Source organism: Bactrocera oleae, chromosome 2, assembly GCF_042242935.1.
Source record: "Bactrocera oleae isolate idBacOlea1 chromosome 2, idBacOlea1, whole genome shotgun sequence".
NCBI lineage: Eukaryota > Metazoa > Arthropoda > Insecta > Diptera > Tephritidae > Bactrocera > Bactrocera oleae.
In genome coordinates, this window is record NC_091536.1 from 1,823,551 (window position 1) to 1,845,803 (window position 22,253).

The following is a 22,253-nucleotide window of genomic DNA, read 5'->3' on the forward strand; positions in this document are numbered from 1 at the left end:
AACTCGATCAGTCACGATTCCGGATTAAACAATTAGAACTATATAGACTTGCAAGGCATTTTCTAACTAAGATTTTGTTGTTGTAGTAGCCCGGACATTTTCCAAAGCGTTTTGGGAAGGTTTTTCAGATTATTGAACTTGCATTTATAATTATAATCTTTAGGCTTTCGATACATATATGTATGTACATTTGGTATAAGCATACATGTCTATCTATTTGCTTACTTTTGCTTCAAATGTTTTTATATAAAAGTAAAAGTAGAATAACAGTGTAGTAGTATATGTACATATATAAATAATTTTCACTAATAATTATGAGTCCATCTGGGAATTAATGAGAGACGTGATACAAAAAGTGCTTTTCAGTGTAACTGTACGCATATATTTTTGAAGCCATAACATAATATATACAAGTATATAAATAATAAAATGTTTGCAGTAAATAAAGGTCATATTTGTGATGACGTTAGCAAAGCATAGTCAACAATTGACACGCATCATTATGTATTTCAGATTTACAGTAGATAAACATCATACATGCATGTGTATATAAATATTATTACAATCAATAACCTATCGCAAAATAAAACGTATAAAAAGTTCTAAATATATTCAGATATAATATATTATATTTATAAATTCTTTATCTAACGCAAGATTTAAATTTTGATGAATTTGATATTTCATAAAAAATTATATTTTATTAACACATAGCAACAAAATTACTCTATAAAACTAATTATTTTTAATATGTAAGCAATATTTCCTATATAAAATATGTACACACATATTGCGCCCAATATCCCGTACATATAAAAGTATATAATACTCGCTGTGACAGCGCTTAAGATTTCACACAAATTGCACAAACCGTCTTGACCATAGTAAATAAATTGTGAAATTATTAGCGGCATGTTGAGACGTTAACGACCCCTCAATAGCATCACTACAGCTACATTATTACAACAAACACTTTTCTCATATTTCAATCACAATCAAACTAAACAATTTTGACATTAAACCCAAATTGGTTGATTTTTTTTTTTTTTAATTATCACTTAAACATTGTGCCATTTGGGAGTTAAAGCACTTATTTTGTGAATCTCTACAATTATGACAAATCCTCCTACTATTACGGTAATGAGCATTAATAAATTATGCACTTACGCCTGATTCCCCAATCCATCATTTTGCAGCTGTTTGCGCAGATGCTCCTCAGCAATGACACCCATTAAAATCCAATAAACCGCACAGCCGTTTCCCGTGGCCAATCAGAACAAACTCCTGCATCCTTTTACTTGTACCAAATGCAAACTCACTCACACATAAATTTATTTTTGCTGATCTCAAATACCAATTTGGATAATCAATCAACAGTTAGCACAAGAGGAATATATACAAACTTCAAAAAAAACAACAAAAAAAATTGTAGTGACACAAACAAAAAAAATATATATTGCACGGATAAAAATAGTGAATTTGAGGAAAAATTCTTATTCTAAAAAGTAAAAGAACTTTGACACCGTCAGACTAAGTGGCAGTGCGCTTAAGAGCACCGTTTCTTTGTGACTATTGCCAGACGATTGGTGATGGTAATCGGAGAGCGAAACACGCGGTGCATATACTTCTACGCTAGAGTTCACAACAGTGGCGCCTACGACGAAAATACCGACCACGACAGCGACATTATAGCTACAATACCTATACAATTATACAACACTTGTATGCAGAATAGCAATAACAAAATGTGGGCAATTGTATCCTTGATGAAATAAAAACTCAGCAGTACCTATCAGTGTGTAACTCACCAGCGTATGCGACAATCACGACTGGTTGTAAGCAAAAATTGAGTACTCCACCGCACATACTTGTACATACATAGATGCGTACTTCTATCAAGGGTGCAGAGCGCTCATCAAATAGGTACACATGCGCTCAGAACACCTGAAAATGTATGTGAGTCAAGTGTAATAGGAGTATCTTATCAGAAATATGACAATTAGTATATGTATGTAGGTGACTGATATGATACTTATGTATATATACAGAGACCACGCTTTGTAATTTTATTTGAACAAAGATAATCATTAAATTTATGAAACTGTGAGAAATGCCAAAAGCGCGAGTCAACATTGCATCATAATCCGGACAAACAAGAATTCACTCTTATCACTCGAAATGTAAATATATGTATGTACATATGTATGCATTCGTTATTATAACTTTACTTTGATTGTACTTTTGTGGCGTTCGGTGCATTGCCGTTAGGTGAGCATAGCACAGAACCACAAACAAACTCAGCTTCGCTATAAAAAGGTAGCTAAATGCCATTTTGACCGCATGATGACACTTTCATTCAAATTTAAGCAACATGCTCCCGCCTCACAGGAAGTGTATGTAAGTACACTTTCATGCGAAAACTGTTTATGTCCTTTTCGTCTGTCATGCAAACGTTATTGCATGCTAATTTACTTTTGTTTTTGCTCAGCTCCTCGTAGTGAATATACTCGCAGGCAACATGCGGCGATTTGCAATCTCATCTTGAATCCCACAGCTCATTCACACAACAAAAGCATCTATGATGAATTTGCACCAACTTTTTGCTCCTCCCGTAGGTGTGCTGCTCTCATCAAACTAAACATTTTTATTTATTTTATTTTATTTGGTCATAAGGTAATATCATTTGATTGAGAAGCAACGTTATACAAGAGAGCTTGGCGCTCTTTATGTCGGCGCATGCGCAGAATTCAACATTCTTTATTCCTTTAATCAGCTGATGAACACGTTCCAGTACACAGTGAAAAGTTAAATTAATTCATAGAAATACTCATAAGCCATGGAATTGTGTAACAGGATTTTCGTTTAAGAGCAAAATAAATTTTACAATGGGAAACGTAAATATAATAATATCTGATAATACCCATATTGCAAAATGTAGTTCATATTGTTAAAAACGTCGCAAAATGGTCGAAATGCTCGAACGAGACATCGAAAACTGGACTTAACTGATGGACTATCTGGGACGTAGCCGCGGCCAACATTTGAAAGAGATAATCTTCAAAAAATAAATGCCAAAGAATGTTCTTTCGAATGATAATAAACCTTCCCCATTAAATTTTAATTTTCTGTGTTTTTTCTCTAATCGTCCATCGTCCAATTTTGACACCGGCTTCTTGTGCTATTATGTTTTATTAATGTAATTCGTTGTTCCAAATTTTAGTTGTGTATCTTAATTTACGGCTTAGTTATGGCACATATAATTTAGGGTGATACAAACAAAAGTTTGGTGAACAAAATTATTATACTTTGTGTAACATGTTACGAGAGTATAAAAATATAATATGAGGTCCATTAAATTTTTATTTCATTATTTTTCTGATAGATGGTTTTAGAAATCTGTACCCCGCGTTGCATAAGAGCGTTGGGGTTACTCTATATGGCGTTAGAGATACAATTTTGTGCAAAATAATTTGTCAGACAGAGTTATGATTGCTTGACTTAATTTAGTTTGAGCACGTGTCAAAGTTGAACATTAGCAAATATAAAATTCGCTATTTTTAAAGTTTTCCTTCAATAATTCAAGCCAAGCGGCTAAATATGGGAATGGTGGTTACAGTCCTGATACTGCCAAACACACGAAATTTTGGTTTCGTCAATTGCGTTCCGGTAATTTTGATGTCAATGGATGCATCACGTTCTGGTACTATTTAAGTAATGGTGGATACAAAAAGAAACTCGATGTATGAATGCCACACGTGTTAACGCAAGCTGAATCGCAACAAAATTGATCATTGAATACGTGTTTGGTAGGCTAGGCAGGGAATCACATACTATGAACTGCTTGTCATCAGGACAACGCCAGGCTACACACATCGAGTGTTCCTGTCTATGGCGAATAATATTGCTGTTGAAGGACGAGTGTTTCTCTGAATGTCAACAAGTTATCAAACGAAACGGTGCATATTGACCTGAATGATAATTCTAACTATGCTAAATAAAACCTTCAATTTACTGCAAAAATATTGGCTTTCTTTTTACTAGACAATTGATAAAATTATTTTTAATTTTTAAAAAGTCTAATTTGGAAATAAAATAGTTTTAATTTATGGCACACATACACTTAATTAATATGAAAAATCACTTTGTATGTTTAGGTATATTTATGAGTGTAAGCCTCTCTATACTGCGAATCGCTCAACTTCACACTAGTTTATTACTTTTGTTTATTTTTTATTTGGGATAATTATTATTATTATTTTTTATATAACTTACTTAATTTTTTATAGTATTCTTTCGATATTTTCCCGGGCATTATACTTCTTTAAGCTTTTACAATATTATATATCCATATAAGGAATACAGGTTTACTCCCGGAAAATGATTTTCACATTTTTCCGAAAATATTGTTGATTTCTGCGAACTAACCAACCAATACTTGTCGCTCCCGTTCACTACTAAATTATGTGCATTCAAATATTTTCAATTCAATAGTCGGGTCACCCAACATAAAATATGCGGAAGCATACAGCAATAAGGGCCGCCCAAAAATATAAACAAAAATGTAATGCACCAAAAACTTTTATGGGCATTCTGTGTCGACAGCACACATCTGTTCCCGCGCAGCCATAACTATTGATAAAACTTTTCTTAATTGTATGGAAATTTAACACAGCATAGAGCTACAAGCAACTCCTTACTAAAGCAGCAACAAACAAATGCATATAAACATGTGCTCAAATATGCCTCAAGCAGGCAAATTGGTTGTATACAAGTCATTGATACAACAAATGTGCATGCACACATACATATGTACATGTCAGCTTTTATGCTTCCGATCGACAAATTATTTTCTTCAAGTGAGGAGTGATGTACAGAGTTATGAATGAAACTATTACAATTCAATTGCACATATCTATTTTTGTTTTGTTTCCACATATCATGTTTGTTGTTTATGCATGTATGGTATAGGAGTTTCGCTGGAAATGCAGCATTCGCGGCAAGTTTCTAATAAAATTGGGTTATGAAATTTTTACCACTTGAAAGTTACCTACCTCGCGATGTTGGGTGATTCATCAGTATCGATAGCGGGCACTCATCATCGTCCAGTATATATTCTGTGCCATCACTGTTCACCTATAGCAACAGCAGAAAGTTTGTTAAGTTTTTGTTTACGAAATTTATTGTGTATGGTAGTCAAACCTGCACCAAACAATAGTGTAACGGATCAGCTTTGTCCAAACCATATTTCGACAGCATTTCCCTGACGACTGCTTGCGCACAGTCGCGTATTGATAGCAGCAATGTTTTGTATGGGACATCTTGGCATAGACTCTCGCCATAAATCTTCAGTGTGCCGCCAGTGTCAGGTCCGCCGTCGCGCGAACGGAACTGTTGCAACTTCTTTTCAAGTTTCTGTTGTCGTCGTCGACGCATAACAGCTTCGGGATTCGAAATTGAGCGCGTAAAAGATGTCTCCGGCAGTTCAGTATAAAGTTTGCCCGCCACCTGGGTTTCACCCTCTATTCCGCCGTTGACCATGCCACCGTTAAAGCCGCCAGCTGTCGATTCAGAGTTTAACTTTGCCAGTTTTTCTTTCTTTTTTTGTTCTTTCTTTTCGCGTTTGGATAGTTTCCGCTTAAAGTTCATATCTGACTGTTCGATTGGCTAAACAAAGGTGGAAAATTGGATTTAATTTATAGATAACGTGACAAAAACTGTATACAAATATTCAGTAGAAACACCAAATAGTTTTGCAAGTGAAATACTAAAGTTGCACACGTAAATTTTTTTAGCTTACCGTAGTTTTTTGGTCGATGTTTTTTAACAAGAACCGACCCTCACGATCATCAATATGCCAATTTAACTGTACAAGCAATGGTTTTTCGTCAGGGTTCAAACGTCGCTCTTCGCCATTTGCATGCACCTCATAGAGAGCGTAATTTGGCACTGAGAGCATACGCATATCGGGACGGAATTTCTCGATAAGGGTATCTGCAAGGTACGACAAATTAAAGGGCAACATAAAATTATATTAAGTCTAATTTTAGAATTGAGTTGGTTTAAACACCGTTATGCTTACCAATAACATCTGAGACTGTTGCATCAGAGGCAACGCGAATACACTTAGTTGCCACTTTTTGTCCAGCATCTTGAAAATAAAAACGCATAACGCCATGAAATAATAGATTCTGTGGAGAAATGGAATGTTTGAGAATTTGGAATGACAGCAACTTCTTTCTAGGTCAATTAAGCATACCCTTACCTCGTCAGGTTCGGATAAAGCGAACAGGTCCAAACGATTCGCATTCCATTGCTGGATGACAGAGCGTACGGCTTCTCGATCAAGCATTTTTCTATCGTGTGTCATTCTTTACTTAGCTGCTAATATCTTGTGCGCCGATAGGCTCCGTACATCTGGACACTTTTTGGAGGAACAAACTGGTGTTACTAAAAAAAAAAATAAGAAATGTGTAAAGCTTATTTTTTTATCAAATTAAGTTAAACAATAACACTTAAACATAACTTTAACGTAAGCCTTAACTTAAACTTAGAACTTAACTTACCTATGCTGGAATTGATTTAAGACAATTTTGAATAATTATTGAAATTTGTATACCTTGAACAGGCTATATTAAGTTGTCACGAAGTTTGTAACACCCGGTAGGAAACGACTAAGACCCTATAAAATATATATATAAATGATCAGTGTGATGAGCTGAGTTGATTTAGCATATTGATGTCCGCTTGTCTGTCCGTTAGTTTTTGAGATACCGCTCTGAAATATTACGACACTCATTTGTCGGAACCGCCGATATCGGACCACTATACCATATAGCTACCATACAAACTAAACGATCAAAATCAAGTTCTTGAAAGGGAACTTATTTTTTGTGAAGGGTATTCTTGCTTAGGTGCAACCGAGTTTAACGTTTTTTCTTATTTTTTTAAAGTTTGAGTAAAATTTTAATTTCGGTTTTAACGGTTATACTTGACATACAAAAAAATACATAACTTGGTTATCTATACTTCGTTTCGCGCGCGGTTTAAAGATTTTTTCAAGCCTGCGTTTTAATTTGTTTGTTGTTTTGTTATTACCACAAATGTTTGCACCAAATTGAGGGTGTGCTGGGTGTGGTGTGTGTGTGCAAATGAAACCATGCATGTCACAACGGAAAGTTTCGCCAAAAGCAAAACACTTCGACTGCAGTTGAGTTCAACTTCGTTAATGTCGCTATAAATGCGCCATAGCGAGAAAGAGGGTAGCATTGCTCGCCCTCAAGTTGTCTGCTCGCTCTGTCACTCGTATTAACCGTAAAAGGTTCAAACTTTCTTTGCACTTTTTTCAAATCTTCATTTTGTTGCATTTGTATTTGTTTGCTTAACAACCGTCGACGGTTACACTTAGTTGATCACAAATTTCATATTCTATTTCTTGTCGTTTAATGCGGAAACTTTTACAGGCAATTTAGTTGTAAGGCTGTTTTTTAAAACACAGAAGACACTGCGTCTAGTCGGCCGGGTATGCGTCTGCAAATATTTACGTGCGATTAAGACAGACGACTGTACAACAATTGTACATGATTGACACGCTGGTAGAGCAGAGGCGCACTACCCTATCGAGCAACTCAAAGCGGTTGTTGCAAATTTCTTAAAGGCCTCATATGAGCAAGAAGCTATATACAAGTATGTATGTAGTATGTAAACGTGTATGAGCCAAAAGAAACGCATATGAATAGTTTCTGGTAAAATTACTCAAGCATGCTGCCAAGAGCCCCACTGTCATATTATGTTTCTTACTTTGTACTAAAGAGGTCAAACACATAAGAAAAGAGTATATGCATATGCATGTATGTGAAAGGGCTATAAGTTAGGGCAATCTAAAGTAATAATTTTAAAGTCTAGAATCTTAAAAAAAACATAGACTGTTTCTGCAAAATCCTTATATTTTTTTCTTTAATCTAGTTTGATGTGTTTACATCAGGAACCTTGTTCTGAATATCCTCAAGTTCACTTCAGCTTAAACTTTAAGAGTTAGTATTAATATTATATTAATATAATGTTCTCACAGGAGAGACTTTGTTCAGTATTGCCCTCGGAGGATTGGATTTTAATATGGCAGCTTTATGCTATAGTGGTCCGATATCGATGGCTCCGACAAATAAGCCGCTTTTTGTGGAAAAAAGGGCATGTGTAAAATTCCAGAAAGATAACTCAAAGACTGAGGGAATAGTTCGCATATATACAGATGGACAGACATGACTAAATCGACTCAGCTATATACATACATATGTGTATATTGTAGAGTCTCCGACGTTTTTTACTAGGTGTTACAAACTTAGTACAAACTTAATGTACCCTTTTCAACTTGTGAAAAAAATTGTCTAAATCGAACCAAAACTGTTCAAGCTCCTAGGTACTGAATGTGTGGACACCAATGCAAAGAGTAGACTTTTTACCGAAAATATCGGTCAATGTGTAAGATACATAATTGAAATTCTGTCAAAAATGGGTTGATTCCTATAAATACTTTCTATAGCCCTCACATACCTAATATAAAGATTTTTGAACTTCCGGGTGACTTTATACCCCATATGTCGGACAACTCACATAGTTATCTCAATGAAAATGAGAGAGCTTGCTTAACTCATAACAAGGTAGCTTTGTGCCTTAAATGGGGCAATGGGTGAAAACTTTACCTAGCCCCCTTAACTAATATCAGGATTTTCGAACATTTGTCTGACTTAACTCCATATGACTGTTGATGGTATGTGAGGTACGGGAGCATTTTATTAGTGTGTGAGATGTTAGTTGTATGTGGTATTGGCAAAAATTTATAAAATCGGGTTAATACTAACCTCAACTTCCATATACTACTCGGTAAGTATTAATATTTTTTTCTCAAACGAGTATACCATTTGATTTTGCGAGAGTATAAAATGTTCGATTACATCCGAACTTAGCCCTTCCTTACTTGTTTTTCTTTACTTATTTACCATATACTTCTATTATTGACTTTTTTTAAACACGCACTGATACACGTACTATACAATAGTAATGGTACTTCTGGCGAGCTATGTACATATATCTAATATGGTAATAGTCAATAATCGGCAATTAAGCAATTGAACTTTCAAATTAAATAATTGTACGCTTTCGTCATTTAATTAGTATTTCTCAGTAGACGCTGCTTTACATTTTGTTATCTTTTGCTTCAGCGCATCTACATATACCGCCAACGTTTATGGTCTATTTGTTCTGTTTTGATTCTGCATTTGCTTTTTTATGGTTTCGTTATGTGGTCGTCGATTTTGTTTACGTTTGTCATTCGTTCTAAGTTTTCGGCCTCGTTCGCTTGCCACTGTTTTGTTGCGTTACCTTCGGCAAACTAAAAGTTCAGAGAGACTTTTTGTCGTCCAACTGTTAGTCTGCCTTTATACATACTAAGTATGAGTAAATGTGTATGTAGTCATTCTTATGGCGCCGTGGACCGCTTATTGGTATTGCTGTTGGTTAATTTCGTTCTCCCCCTCTTTCAGATTTTAATCCAATTTTACAGCAATGTACTTAATAAAGCATTACACGTACGAACTCTATTTTCCACCTTTCCGGTCGTCTCACACCAATGCCCTACCTTTTGCAAGTAACACTTTTCGAACTTTCTATTTTGTTTTTATTTCCAAGTCGCTCGTCTATTGTTGGCGCAATCTTAGTGTAATAATTCAAAGCAAAAATACCAAACTGGTTGTTGACTCTTACGCTCGTATCTCGGTGTTTTTACGTTGCGTGCCTACACAGTTATACAGTTATATCAAAGTTCATGCTCCTGGTACTTATGTACAACTTTTTGGTAGTCACTCTGCGATTGTTAAAATTATAGGCCATTCAGTGTAAAATATGAGACTAGTAGATAATTGTTAAGTAGCGAGAAGTAGTATAACAGTACAAAATGACTCACGATATGCCGCTAGTTTAAGTAGCCAAGTACATATTCTTCTGTTGAATCTCTTCCGTAGATATACACGTATAGTAAGAAATTAGTTAGAGTTTTCTTTAAGTCTAATATCTTAAAAATATTCTCTAAAAATTTGAAGTAAATCTGACAAATACTCTTCGAGTTATTCGCTAACTAGCAAAGGGTTCTCGGGCGCTCTGGAACGTTTAAGAGTTGGTAGCTAGCAGTAGTTGCAAACAACAGCTTCTCCTGGCTAATTATGTACATGTATTCACTATTATTATCTATTACATCCTGTTATTTTAGAAGCTATCAAGCCAATTTATGAAGATCTCAGTAATGACAATTTACTCTCAAGATGTGTAGGTGAATTCAATGGAAAATATTTAAATATTATATTTACTATCGTAAAAATTGCCGCATTCATAGTTATAGTACTAAATGAAGGGGCGAAATCATTATTCATCATCATAATGAGTACATTGGGACTTGATTGTGGGTCTAATTCTCATCAATATGTCGCAAAAATCGATACATTCACGTGTGAAAGCACGGCAGCACTCGAGAACGTAGAATGATACTTGGACAACATCAAATAAATATTTTTGAATCTGCTCCAATGGCTGAAGAACTATTATATCGCCCAGAAATAGATGATTTGGTGTAAGTAATTACATAAAACGTATTACTTTACATAAATTGAGCGTAAGACTTTATATGCGTTATTTCAAAACTATGTTTTTTGAACTGGTGGCCACTTCCATCGGCACTGAGCTACTTGTTAAAAGTGAGTTCTTTTTGACCATTCCCAGCGGATATGGTATTAACTCCGCTTCGGATTGATCAAAAGAGGCTTCTAGTTTGGACAACTCGTGTGCTTTTTCTTTACCGAAAATTTTCCTGTTGCCAGGAACCCAAATTAAGGGCAAGTGAAGTTGACCTGCCAGTGAGCTTAAAATGTTTCTGCAATTATTAACTACGCTGGAATTAATAAGTGGCGTCGACAAAACCAGCAGTGCTGCCTGGCTTTCCGTGTATGGTTGCTTTCTGTATCCTCCTGTAGTTATTCAATAGAGCCCCACAGACCCTCTTTATACCTAGTACTTCCACTTGGAACATGCTGATTGGGTTTGGTAGTCGGATAGAGAGAGATATTTCGAAATCATCGAGATATACACCCGCCTCTACTCCGCAGCCCGTTTTGAACCCGTCGGTATAGATAGAGGATGCATCATCCTCTCCTACTAAACCTCTTCTCCATTCACGGTATCCTTACCCGGAAGTACAAGTAGATATTGAAATCTAACTTTGGTAGAATAGAGTCTGATTAACTTTCTATTGATGTGCAGAAAGTCTGGGAAGGGTCTGCCTTTGCTTTCCTAACTGCATTTTTGTATTGCTTCAAGATATTTTTATACGGATATTGAGGCTATACAAGTATTTTTTTTTTACTTTTCTTGAAATTCCAATTCATACTGTCAAGAGTGGGTGTGCCAACGCTCGCTGTGTTCATAAGTTAATTGAAGAAGTTTCGCTTTCGCCATTGAAGAAATTATTTAATTAAATATTCATTTACTCATTGACTTCTGTTGACTTGCATACTTATGTTGAGCGTCATAGAATTTACCAATCGCGTTGCAATGGTATTTAGTGAGCAATAGCATAGTCAGCAACAATACTTCTTGCATAAATAATTATTCCTATTTTCATTAGCATATTTATAATGCTTAACATTGTAACATTTCGTTAACATTTTGCCGAGATACGTATAAAAAGCGTATGAGTTGCCTCACAATATATACTTGCTCACAATTCCACCTACCTCCTAAGTTTGCGACTTATGCCGATTTGTGATGTACCACAACGAGCGTTATTTATCTATTTAAAGGCACACAATGTATTTATAACTGACAAAAAGATATAGATTTCAGATAGTTAAGAATGCAAGTTATATTTAGAAATTTCTGTAACAAGAATACCAATTATGTATCTTGTCTACCGCTCTTTCTTTAGAATTTCACAAATGTGTACGTTCCTAAAAAAATTAATTCGTCTTTAAGGCACACAAAAAATAAATTTTTTGTTATAAAATTACATGGTTCAAAGTTTTGGGAAGTATATTGTTCAGTCAGTGCTCATGCATTTTTTAAGAGCCATTTTGGATTGTAGATAATCATTCTAAAAATGAAATCAGTACAGAAAACAAATACGTTTTGATAAAATGCCTATGTAATTGTCATTCCGTCGATTTTTGTGGTTTCAAAGCAGTAAACACAAATTTGTGGGATCTTTTTATGATTTTTGAAATTTGCCTTTGGGTATAACCGTTATTTTACAAATTTTTTATAAGCTGATAAGGTGATTATAATGCCTAACCGGCAATACTAACTTCCTTAGAGTGTTAGGGAACGACTGTATTAAGTCTCTTCTAGTAGTATAATCAATTCATCTCGTCATCCTCATCTTACTATCATACTATATGGAACATGTATACATATGTACATATATAAATAAAAATTTTAGTAATTTAGTATTTCCACAGCAAAGTAAATTTACAGGAAATATAAATTATAAAGCCAAATGCATATATACATATGTATATACGTGCCTATAACTGGAAATTGCATCTGCAACGGAAAGTGTTAAGGTCGGTTTAATGTGCATGCATCAACTTTGTATTAAAATTATGCCCACATTTTGATTACTTCAATCAAAGAGTGAAAGGTAGACCAATTTAAAGAAAATCAATGACTTCGTCAATTAGTCACAAAGTAACCTAGGGGCATAAATTATGTAGATATAAAGCCGCTTCGGGTGAAATTTTCGCTACTGCATTTTGCGGTAGTAGCCAATGCCACAACACGAAAACAACAGCCAACCAAAGCGGTGCTAATAAACAGTTTAACATGGCAAAGTTCCGCTAAAAGCAAAGTGAAGAAACCAAAATAACATCGCGAAATATTTCATACATAATAAAATAACAACAACAAAGTAGCGAAAGTGATCACCCAAACCCAATATGTGTCTTTCATGTTGTATGCAACTGGAAATAATTAAAAGCTCAGCAATAGAAACGCTGAAAGGAAACATAAAACATGAAAACAGTGAAACATCACGTTCGTGAAGTGTAATGATGTAAAGTGTGCACAATAACGCACTCACATATCCATAAATTTATATACTTGTACATGCACATATGCATAAGCAAATATGATTTGATAGAAAAGGTATATATGTATGTATGCTCATTGAAATGTACATACAAATATGTATGTAAATACGCCACAAATTTTACACCAGCTTGGTCCAGTGCGTCAAGTTACCTAACCCAGCCAATTTATGCACTTGCTGGTCAACACACATACATGTTTACACTCACACACACACATTTACATTAATGTAATGTTTTGTTCACTAATCTCACATGGATTTCAATTAACCGCAGTTATCTGACCATCGATGCTGACGGCTAGCTCAAACCACCAAACACCGGTCAACCGCTGAAGTAAAAGCGCCACTTATAAAGTGAAATTTCAATTCCATTTTCTTCTCCAATTCTTCCAACTGGGACGCAAACAGTTATTTTCCACCATTAACAGAGTTATGTGGCAAGCAAATCGCTTTATGATAGTTGACCAACAATGGAACGCACAAACACATTCACGCCTTTGTAATGAAATTTAGTGCCTGTTGTTGAATAAGTCGTGGTATTTTGATTACTCAGCATTTAACTGAGGTCTTGTAAACACTTTTTCGAGAACACTTTTGGTAAGCTTCGAGCCCTGATCCAAGATGGTAGTTATGCGCAACCATCCGGTAAACGGTCAACAACTTAATTGGGTGGGGAAGTAATTAAGATGTTGAGTGCCGTTGTACTAACAAAAACATAAAAAGTTACAGGTATTTACATTCAACTTGAATGCAATTCATATTCGCCACACACACACACATAAATATATGTATATACATATGAAGGCAATTCAAATTCTTGCATTTTAATGTGAGAACACAAAAACACTTTGGTCTAATTATGCATGCATAATGCGAAGTACTAGTAAAACAACTGTAAACTGGAGTCTGCAGAATTTTTGACTAATTAAATTAAGTCAGTGGTAGATATGTATAGTATATGCCCTTTTAATACGAACGCACGATCGTCGATATGGGCGTATATGTAAGAGCTTTTTAACCGGAAAATTTCACTGTAAGGGCTAGACCAATATATGATATATAAGAGGCGTGGTATACAATACCGAAGGCAGTCTGTAAAGCTCTACTGGTATCTATGCCGAAAGGTGCGCTGTCGTACTAGCAAATAAAGGTTTTGCAGCAAAATTCTAACTCATATGCATTTTTGAATTATAATAGTCTACTATTTACGAGTTCTTGTTCAATGATTTTATTTTATTGTCAATTGAAGTTCCTGCCAGTTCCTTTAAAAGTTGCCTGCTGATAATTCTTAAATTTATATTAAGTTATTTTTGCTTTTGAAAGGTTTAAATAAATTTTATTACTACAAAAAATAATAGTTTTCTCTTAAGAACACGTATTTTTTTTGCAAATATTTGTGCATACAATTTTGGCTACATTTTAATAATTAGTAACTGTAGCTGCCATAAACACTGACCGATCAAAAGCAATTCTTGTTAGGAATCATTTGTATTTGTGAAGGGTATACGAAGCTATAATTTGCTTCGGTGCAACCGATGTTAAGGTTTTTTCTTGTTTTTACCAATATATTATACCTACATATAAATGGTGCCACCGCTATAACTATAAATTCTGATTGCAGTTGTGTCTGAACTTACATATATACATATGGTACATTACAAAACACATTCTATGTAAAATCAATAAGTCATTTTGTCACAGAAATACAAAACATAAAGACAACGACCGGTACAGTAGTACGGTAGAATGCCCATGCGTGTTCCACTTGAGAGCATGCCATTCGAATAAGCCTAAGAGCATATTTTCCCTGTGTTGTCACTTTGTATATTTATTGCCTACGTTTTTTCCATTACTCATATATGCATACCACATACATACACCATACTTTATTTCCATTTCGACTTTCGAAATTCTAACTTCAAAACCAAATAATACCACATATCGGCTAAGCAGTTATTTAGAATTTCAACTACCTGTTCATTGCAATAAAATTGGAGCTGTCATCAGCAATAAATATTGGAACGTTCTTATCTTTGTACAATGAATGACATACCATGTTTTATAACTAACAGACTAGGACTAACAGCCCCTAACAATCAACCCCCCAACCAGTCTTATATTTCACTGAAGCGAAGTTCAGTTCAGTCAGACAACGTGAGTACCGCTGATTCTAGGTGCTCTCTTTTCAACATTTAGTTATCAGTGTCAGGCATACATTTGTCTCCATTATTTTTACCTACATTCCAGGCATTTTTGCGAATAATTGTCTGCTTGAAGTTATTCCTCATTGTCTTGTCTTCTGTCATGTACAAGTATATGGCGTGGCAACAAGGCCTTAGCAGCTACTGGCTGTGTGTGGAAGAGATGTTTGCATCGTTGATCTTCGCCATTTGCCACTCGCCACCTCGCTGCGCCACTTTTGTCTTCCCATTCTTCCCATTCATTGTTTTGTGTCGCGTTGCGCATGCTTACTGCAAACAGTTATGTGAAAACTGATCTTCCCTGTCGCAAATATGGGAATCTCTTGGTCGGTAGACTGTTGCTAAGCAGAGATGTCTTAAATGTTCGCTCGAGAAACAATTTTTTGTCTTGGTGTTCATGTCTGTCGGTTTGTTTCATTACTCCGCTCTGTGAACTCAAATTATATAACCGGGATGTTCTTAAATTTTTTCTATTTCATTGCAGTCAGCTGCGAATTTGTGTAATATTCATCTGCTTTGCTTTGCAAATTACGAATTTTATGCAGTTAGAAACACAAAAACTGTAGTTAATCTAAAAATGCATTATTTTTTCCTATGGGGCTTTTAGCTTAGTCTTCAAATAAAGGCGGCTTTTTGATAAAAAGTTTGCCAATTTTATTGGTATTTGTTGGACAAAATAAACGCATTTATTTTATTTAAGTTACCTACATAATATTCTTAAACTCGTCAGGCGTCAAGCTTGACAGCGCCTTTCAACCATTGTACAAATCCTAAATTTATCACCAACACATATGCACATATGCAAGGAAATTGTGTACACTAAGAGGTATTAAATAAAATAAACAACGATAGAATCGAAGAATTACGAAAAATTGTATGCACTTATTTCGGTATAGCGTTGCTTAGCACTCATTAGCTCATAATTGTTATACTTAAACATCTTGATCAAATATTCGTCAATTATTTAGAACTTCCAGTAAATTTTTGCCACTTACTGGTATACTTTAACATGATTTTTTTTAATTTTCCCTAAATTTTTATAATTTAATTTAAATAAAACAATTATTGAACCAAGTCGTTGAAAAATTATTAAAAATATTAAAAAATCTTTAGCAAAAATATAACAGTATTATTAAAAATATTATTATTAAATTAGACTAAAAAAACATTCTATTTAACTATTCAGATTGAGCTTATAAACGTAATCCACAATTAACTATTCTTAGGCATTGCAAAACACACCTGGATAATTAATACGTGAGAACTTACATACTCACACAAATAAGTTTCTAGGAATGTTGTGTGAAGTTACACAATAAACTATTGCATAATAATAAAAACAGCGACTTGGAATTACTATCAACATGTGAATATGCATATTTACATAAAAATGCACGTTTGAAAAAGCCGCTTGGAGCTTGTAATAAAAACCCACTTTTTGCACGAACTAATAATGCATCATAAATGTATTTTATTTAAAAATAATGTCGAACAAACGGGGATATTCTCATTTTAAAATTCAAATATTTGAGTTTATTCTAAACTTTATTATGAGATCAAACTGGCTGAAGAACACAAATATAACAAGTAAGAAAGCACTAAGTTCGGGTGTAGTCGCACATTTTATACTCTTGCAAGTTAACCTTTATTGACACTATATTTGTATACTGTAAAGTGAAATAATCAGATGGAATTTAAAAGTTTGTTATATGGGAATTGGACGCGGTTGTCATCCGATTTCGCCCATTTTCATAGTGTATGATAGGAATGTTTTGGTAACCTCAAGTACCAAATTTGGTTTTCGTTTAATGTATGCGATAGTGGTCACATATCGGCGGTTACAAAAAAATAAGCAGCTTCTTGGGGAAAAAAGGGCGCGAGCAGAATTTCAGATCAATATCTCAAAATTAACTAGTGCGCGAATATACAGACAGACGGGTGGCAATGGCTAAATCGACTCAGCAAACTAAACACTTATACATATACGCATTACTCCCAGTGAAAAGCAACAAGTTTCTCACCACTACCACCTTTCAATATTCAGCTTTTCGCTGTACGCAGTATTAGCCAATAAAATACGTTTCTTGATATTTATACTCTTGCAACATGTTGCTATAGAGTATAATAGTTTTGTTGTGTATAAATGTGTATAAACTATGTATATATAAATGATCAGGATGAAGAGACGTATCCGGGTCCGATTGAGATATCTGTATGAAACTTGGTACACATGTTTCTTGGTACCGTAAGACGTTTGGTATTGCAGATGGGCGTAATCGGACCACTGCCACGCCCACAAAACGCCATTAATCAAAAACGAATAAATTGCCATAACTAAGCTCCACAATAAGATACAATACTGTTATAGTGTCTGTAAACCGCTAAAGCTATAACAAATTTTTTACCACCTCTATCGACAGTGCGAAAATGGGCGAAATCGGATTACAACCACGCCTAGTTCCTATATAACACCATTTTATATTCCATCTGATTTTTGCACTTTCCCTAGGTACTGAATATGTGGACCCCAGTGCCTATAGTTGGCTTTTTACTGAAAATATCGGTCAATGTGTAGGATATATAATTGAAGCTCATATAATAAAATAAATAAATGAAACTCTCGTATGTTTTTGTGTCAAAAATGGGTTGAATCGGATCAATACTTCTTTTAATATAAAGTTTTGTCAACACCTGAAGTAATTTCCCGGCCTTTGATCCCTGCAAGTTGCGAGAGTATAAAATGTTCGGTTGCACCCGAACTTAGAACTTCCTTACTTGTTTTAATTTGTATTTGCTGTTGTAGAGTAGCTTTGTATAGTTGTTGTAGGCGCTGCTTTTACCTTGTTTTGATATTGCTAAAGCGTAAAACTTGTTTCGCTTGATTGACCCTGATTTATTATGAGTTATTGCAAAAGAAAATAATCATATATGTATGTGTGTTTATGAGTTACTCTAAAAAAAAAAATTACGTTATCTACTTACATAAGTAATTTATGCACAGTTTCAATAGTATCAACCAATACTAGTTAGAATTATAAGCACTCTGGATCCACAAAATGTCATGCAAAGCAAGTAGTTTAGACACGGTTTCAAAAGCAATAAAAGCGCAACTTTTTCACACATAAGAAATTGCTGTTCTCACTTGAGTGTTTGTTTTATGGTTACACTTGACGCTAGCTGTCTGCAACTACTGCTAATGTAACAGCAACTCAGTTAATTCTCATGACGTAGCAGTAATTGCCGAGTAATGACAACCAGCTATCGACTTTTTAACTTTTGTTGTGAACAATTGAATTGAACCGAAGGTAGCTAGAAGACCTCGTAGACAACTGGGGCATAATGCAAAAAAATACAAGGAAATATGCCGTACGCGTCATTATTTCCGTTCTTTAGCCATGTTCGCAATTTTCATTGATGACTAATAACCACTATTTTGATCTCTCATTCATCATTACACTTCGTATATGGATAAATACGTACATAGGTTTCACACAGTCAACTTGAGTAGCCGTCAAATGCATAAGAACTCTAATTTTGACGAAATTCTCGAAACAAATGTTTCATTAACAAGGAAAACAGAATTGTATAATTTTTTCTTACTAGTATAAAAATCGTGTTGGCACATCGGGGAAATGTATGGAATACAAATTTTATTAAGGTATTAATCTATAGCTATAATAACAACAATAATAACTTAGAGCATAAGTTGTCCTTAAATATTTTTTTCGGCTAATTATGATGGTAGGAGCTACCGCGCATTTACGTAACTGTACGATACAGCTGTGTTCAAAATATTAATAGTGGTAAGAAGTGAATATTCGAAATTCTTACAAAAAGTTTTTTAATTTTTTTATGTATTGAAATTGAGTACGAACATAACATAAACATTTATTTATTTCACATATTATATGGGGTTTACTAATATAAAATTGCTAAAGTTTTCAATAACTAAACAAATTAAAATAGCAGGAAAATTCGTTGTTCACAAAAATTATAGTGTTGCAATCTAATTCAAACAAGTAGGTCTTTTTTCCTAAGACTTCTTCACTACTACCCAAAGTTCGGGATTATTGCCTAGTTTAGCTTTTCTGACTTCTTTCTTAATATCACCCTCTAGATATAATGATTGAGGTCGGGTGATTGTACAGACCAAGGTATGACCTCAATCCTTTATAAAACGGAACCACTTTTTTGCTAGCGGGCTCGTGTATTTCGGGTCATTATCCTGCTGGAATACCCATTTCAGAGGCATTTCATATTCTGCGTAAATTAGTATTGTGGTATTCAAAATATCCGCGTAGACGTGCCGATCCATGACTGTCAATACGATGTATGGGCCCAACACCATACAAAAAAACATGCTCAAACTAATATTTTATCTTCCATGTTTTACAGTTTTTGGAAAATATTTAGGATGCTATTCAGTCTTCGGTGAATGACCCACATACTGTTGGTTACCGGTGCCTTTAAAAAAGACGATCTTACTTTCGTCGGTCCATAGTATACTTCGCCACTTGTCCAATGTCCAGTTGATATGATTTCTGGCGAATGCAATGAGTTTAGCGACGTGTTTTTTTGTTTTTTTTTTTTGTTAAAAGGGGTACTTTCCGAGGACATCGGAAATGTAAATTTTTTTCTAATAGTCATCTTCGAATGGTCATTGCACTTACGGGTAAATTAAATTAATTTCTTTATTTTAAATTCAATTGCGTTTCTGGTCGGTGCAATGTTTTCCTTTTTCTATTAATAATTTTAAATTGAAAAAAATCGTTTTATTTTACTAATAATTATGACACTTAATTACAATGATTATTGTTTCGTTTACATAAATGTAAAATGGAAATATGCATCCTTTTCAATTTTCACTATTAGTATTTGGAACAAAACATTTCGCAATGAAACAATAACCGCTGATCGGCTCGAAACTTAAGCAAACTTTCGAACAACACTTCCCATTTACACGTACAAATACGAGCAAAATTTCAATGATATGATTCTAACTCTCACACTATTATTATTATGAACGCATATGTATATCTCTGAGTAATGCCGTACTTCAGTCTTTTATCAATTATGAATTTTACTACTTGTAGATAATATTAAATGAACACACTCCTTTAAATCTATTAGACTAGAAACTAGCAGGTTGCATACTCGTATATGTATGTATGTACATACTCAAACAGAAAGGCTTCCAAGTTGCAACTTTCACAAACGCACCAATATATACTGTGGAAGTTAAAGAACTTATCAGTTCTTAACAATCAACTGCAGTTCCTCTACATGCCATAGGGTTGCCATCAAAATAAATACTAATTTCCTATTTACCATTGCGTAGGATTCAAAATGGCAATAACAGGTGCCACTTTGGCGCCTTTTATTTATACGAGCACAACATAAGATATCGGTAATGGCAAAGTTGCTATTTTTATGAAATATATATTTATAGTTGTAACTGGATTCACGCTTTTTTCAACTTTTCAAATACTAATGGCATTTGACGTTACTTTCACTATTATTTTAGCCGATTTACAAAACTCCAAGGTTTAACAACTCAAGAGAAATATGGTTGTAACTTAAAACACGTTTACTACCAATCACTAAATATATGCTGGTTTAACTTATAAACATATAAAAATTTCTAACTTATAAATATAAAAAGTAAATATTTTACTTATAACTGTACCGGCATTAAAGGTGGAACAGTAGAGACCAAACGATATCACATTGCATTAGCTGAGGTTATTTCAAAATAAAAGAGTGACTCGCTTAAAATACGGTTATGAAGTACATAAGTCCTTCTTTATCAGTATTTTTAATACTCACTCTGTTGGCATTCATCACACAAAGTATTTACTTTTTGATATGAAATATAAACAAATTATAGGTAACAAATTAGGGCACTATAAACAATGGAAAAACCAAATATTTGTACCTTTGTTACAAGAAATGCTATCACCTACATTTATGTTTATAAAAATGTAGGCAAGTACATGTTACCACAAAATAGTAAAAATATGTGAAAAGTAAATGAATATGTTAGTGCTTGATTAAGATAAGGCGACTGCAAGACACTTGACTTATTGTGTTGCAAGCCTTCAAACGAAAGTTATTCTTTGGTTGCGTCAGGTTTTCAAGAATGGTTTTTTTACAGCTATATATATATTTGGAAGAACCAATAATTTACGTAGGCTCAACCTAGGACTCTCGAATATGCTGTTTTTATCTAGAAAAATATCCTTATTTATAGAACATATTTTAGTTCCAAGGCTGTTAATTAAAAATGGAACTACCAACAAGTACAGTTATGCAAAGAAAATAAATACAACCATTTATTATAGAGGATATGAAAATATTTATCAACCCACCCCTAAATGTTATACAACTGATAATTTGAAATAAAAGTGTAACAAAAAATCCATTTAATGTTATTCGTGGCTACCTACTTCAGTGATCAAAATAATATTAGTACGGAGTAGTATGGAGGTCATTTGCGGAATACAGTATAGCCGTGTTTTGGTGACTTCACAGTAAAGCCAATTTGATTCCATAAAGCGTAGTTTTGAATATCTTCTTTTGAAATTATAAATTTCAAGCAAGTATTGTATAATCTAGCATATACATACATAACTACGAGTATGCATCATTATATTAAATATTTATTTACACATATTTAACTGCACGTACATATGTATGTATCTAAATCATTGCAAAACAATCATGTAACTGGAAACTTGCTTTGCCAAACACGAAATAGTATTTTCTAACCTAATTATGTGGCTCTTTAGACTAAACAATTAAATGCGTTAAAAGAAATCATAAGTAGTTTCATTTCTATTTTGAATAAAAATATGAATTTGTTTTGTTTGAAAATTGTGTCGAAATAAACACATATCCAGGCGCAAGTGATCGATCTAAATACCAGTAAA

The 22,253-nt window shown here is 34.1% G+C and overlaps 1 protein-coding gene across 9 annotated transcripts in view; it reads right to left on the minus strand.

The window, feature by feature from the left end:
* The window catches only part of cno (adherens junction formation factor afadin), a 50,531-nt gene that overhangs the window by 26,230 nt on the left and 2,048 nt on the right, over positions 1-22,253 (minus strand). For 6 of the 9 annotated variants that reach the window (XM_014242485.3, XM_036373624.2, XM_014242509.3 and 3 more), the window contains exons 2-6: positions 6,263-6,447; positions 6,080-6,188; positions 5,798-5,991; positions 5,200-5,664; positions 5,052-5,133 (exon numbers count right to left, since the gene is read on the minus strand). In XM_014242485.3, the coding sequence (XP_014097960.2) occupies positions 5,052-5,133; positions 5,200-5,664; positions 5,798-5,991; positions 6,080-6,188; positions 6,263-6,367 (955 nt within the window). In that variant the 5' untranslated portion in view covers positions 6,368-6,447. Of the gene's footprint in view, positions 1-1,167; positions 1,559-5,051; positions 5,134-5,199; positions 5,665-5,797; positions 5,992-6,079; positions 6,189-6,262; positions 6,448-18,306; positions 18,327-22,253 lie in introns of those variants that run through there. The other 3 variants (XM_070106531.1, XM_070106524.1, XM_036373626.2) reach the window with 3 other exon arrangements.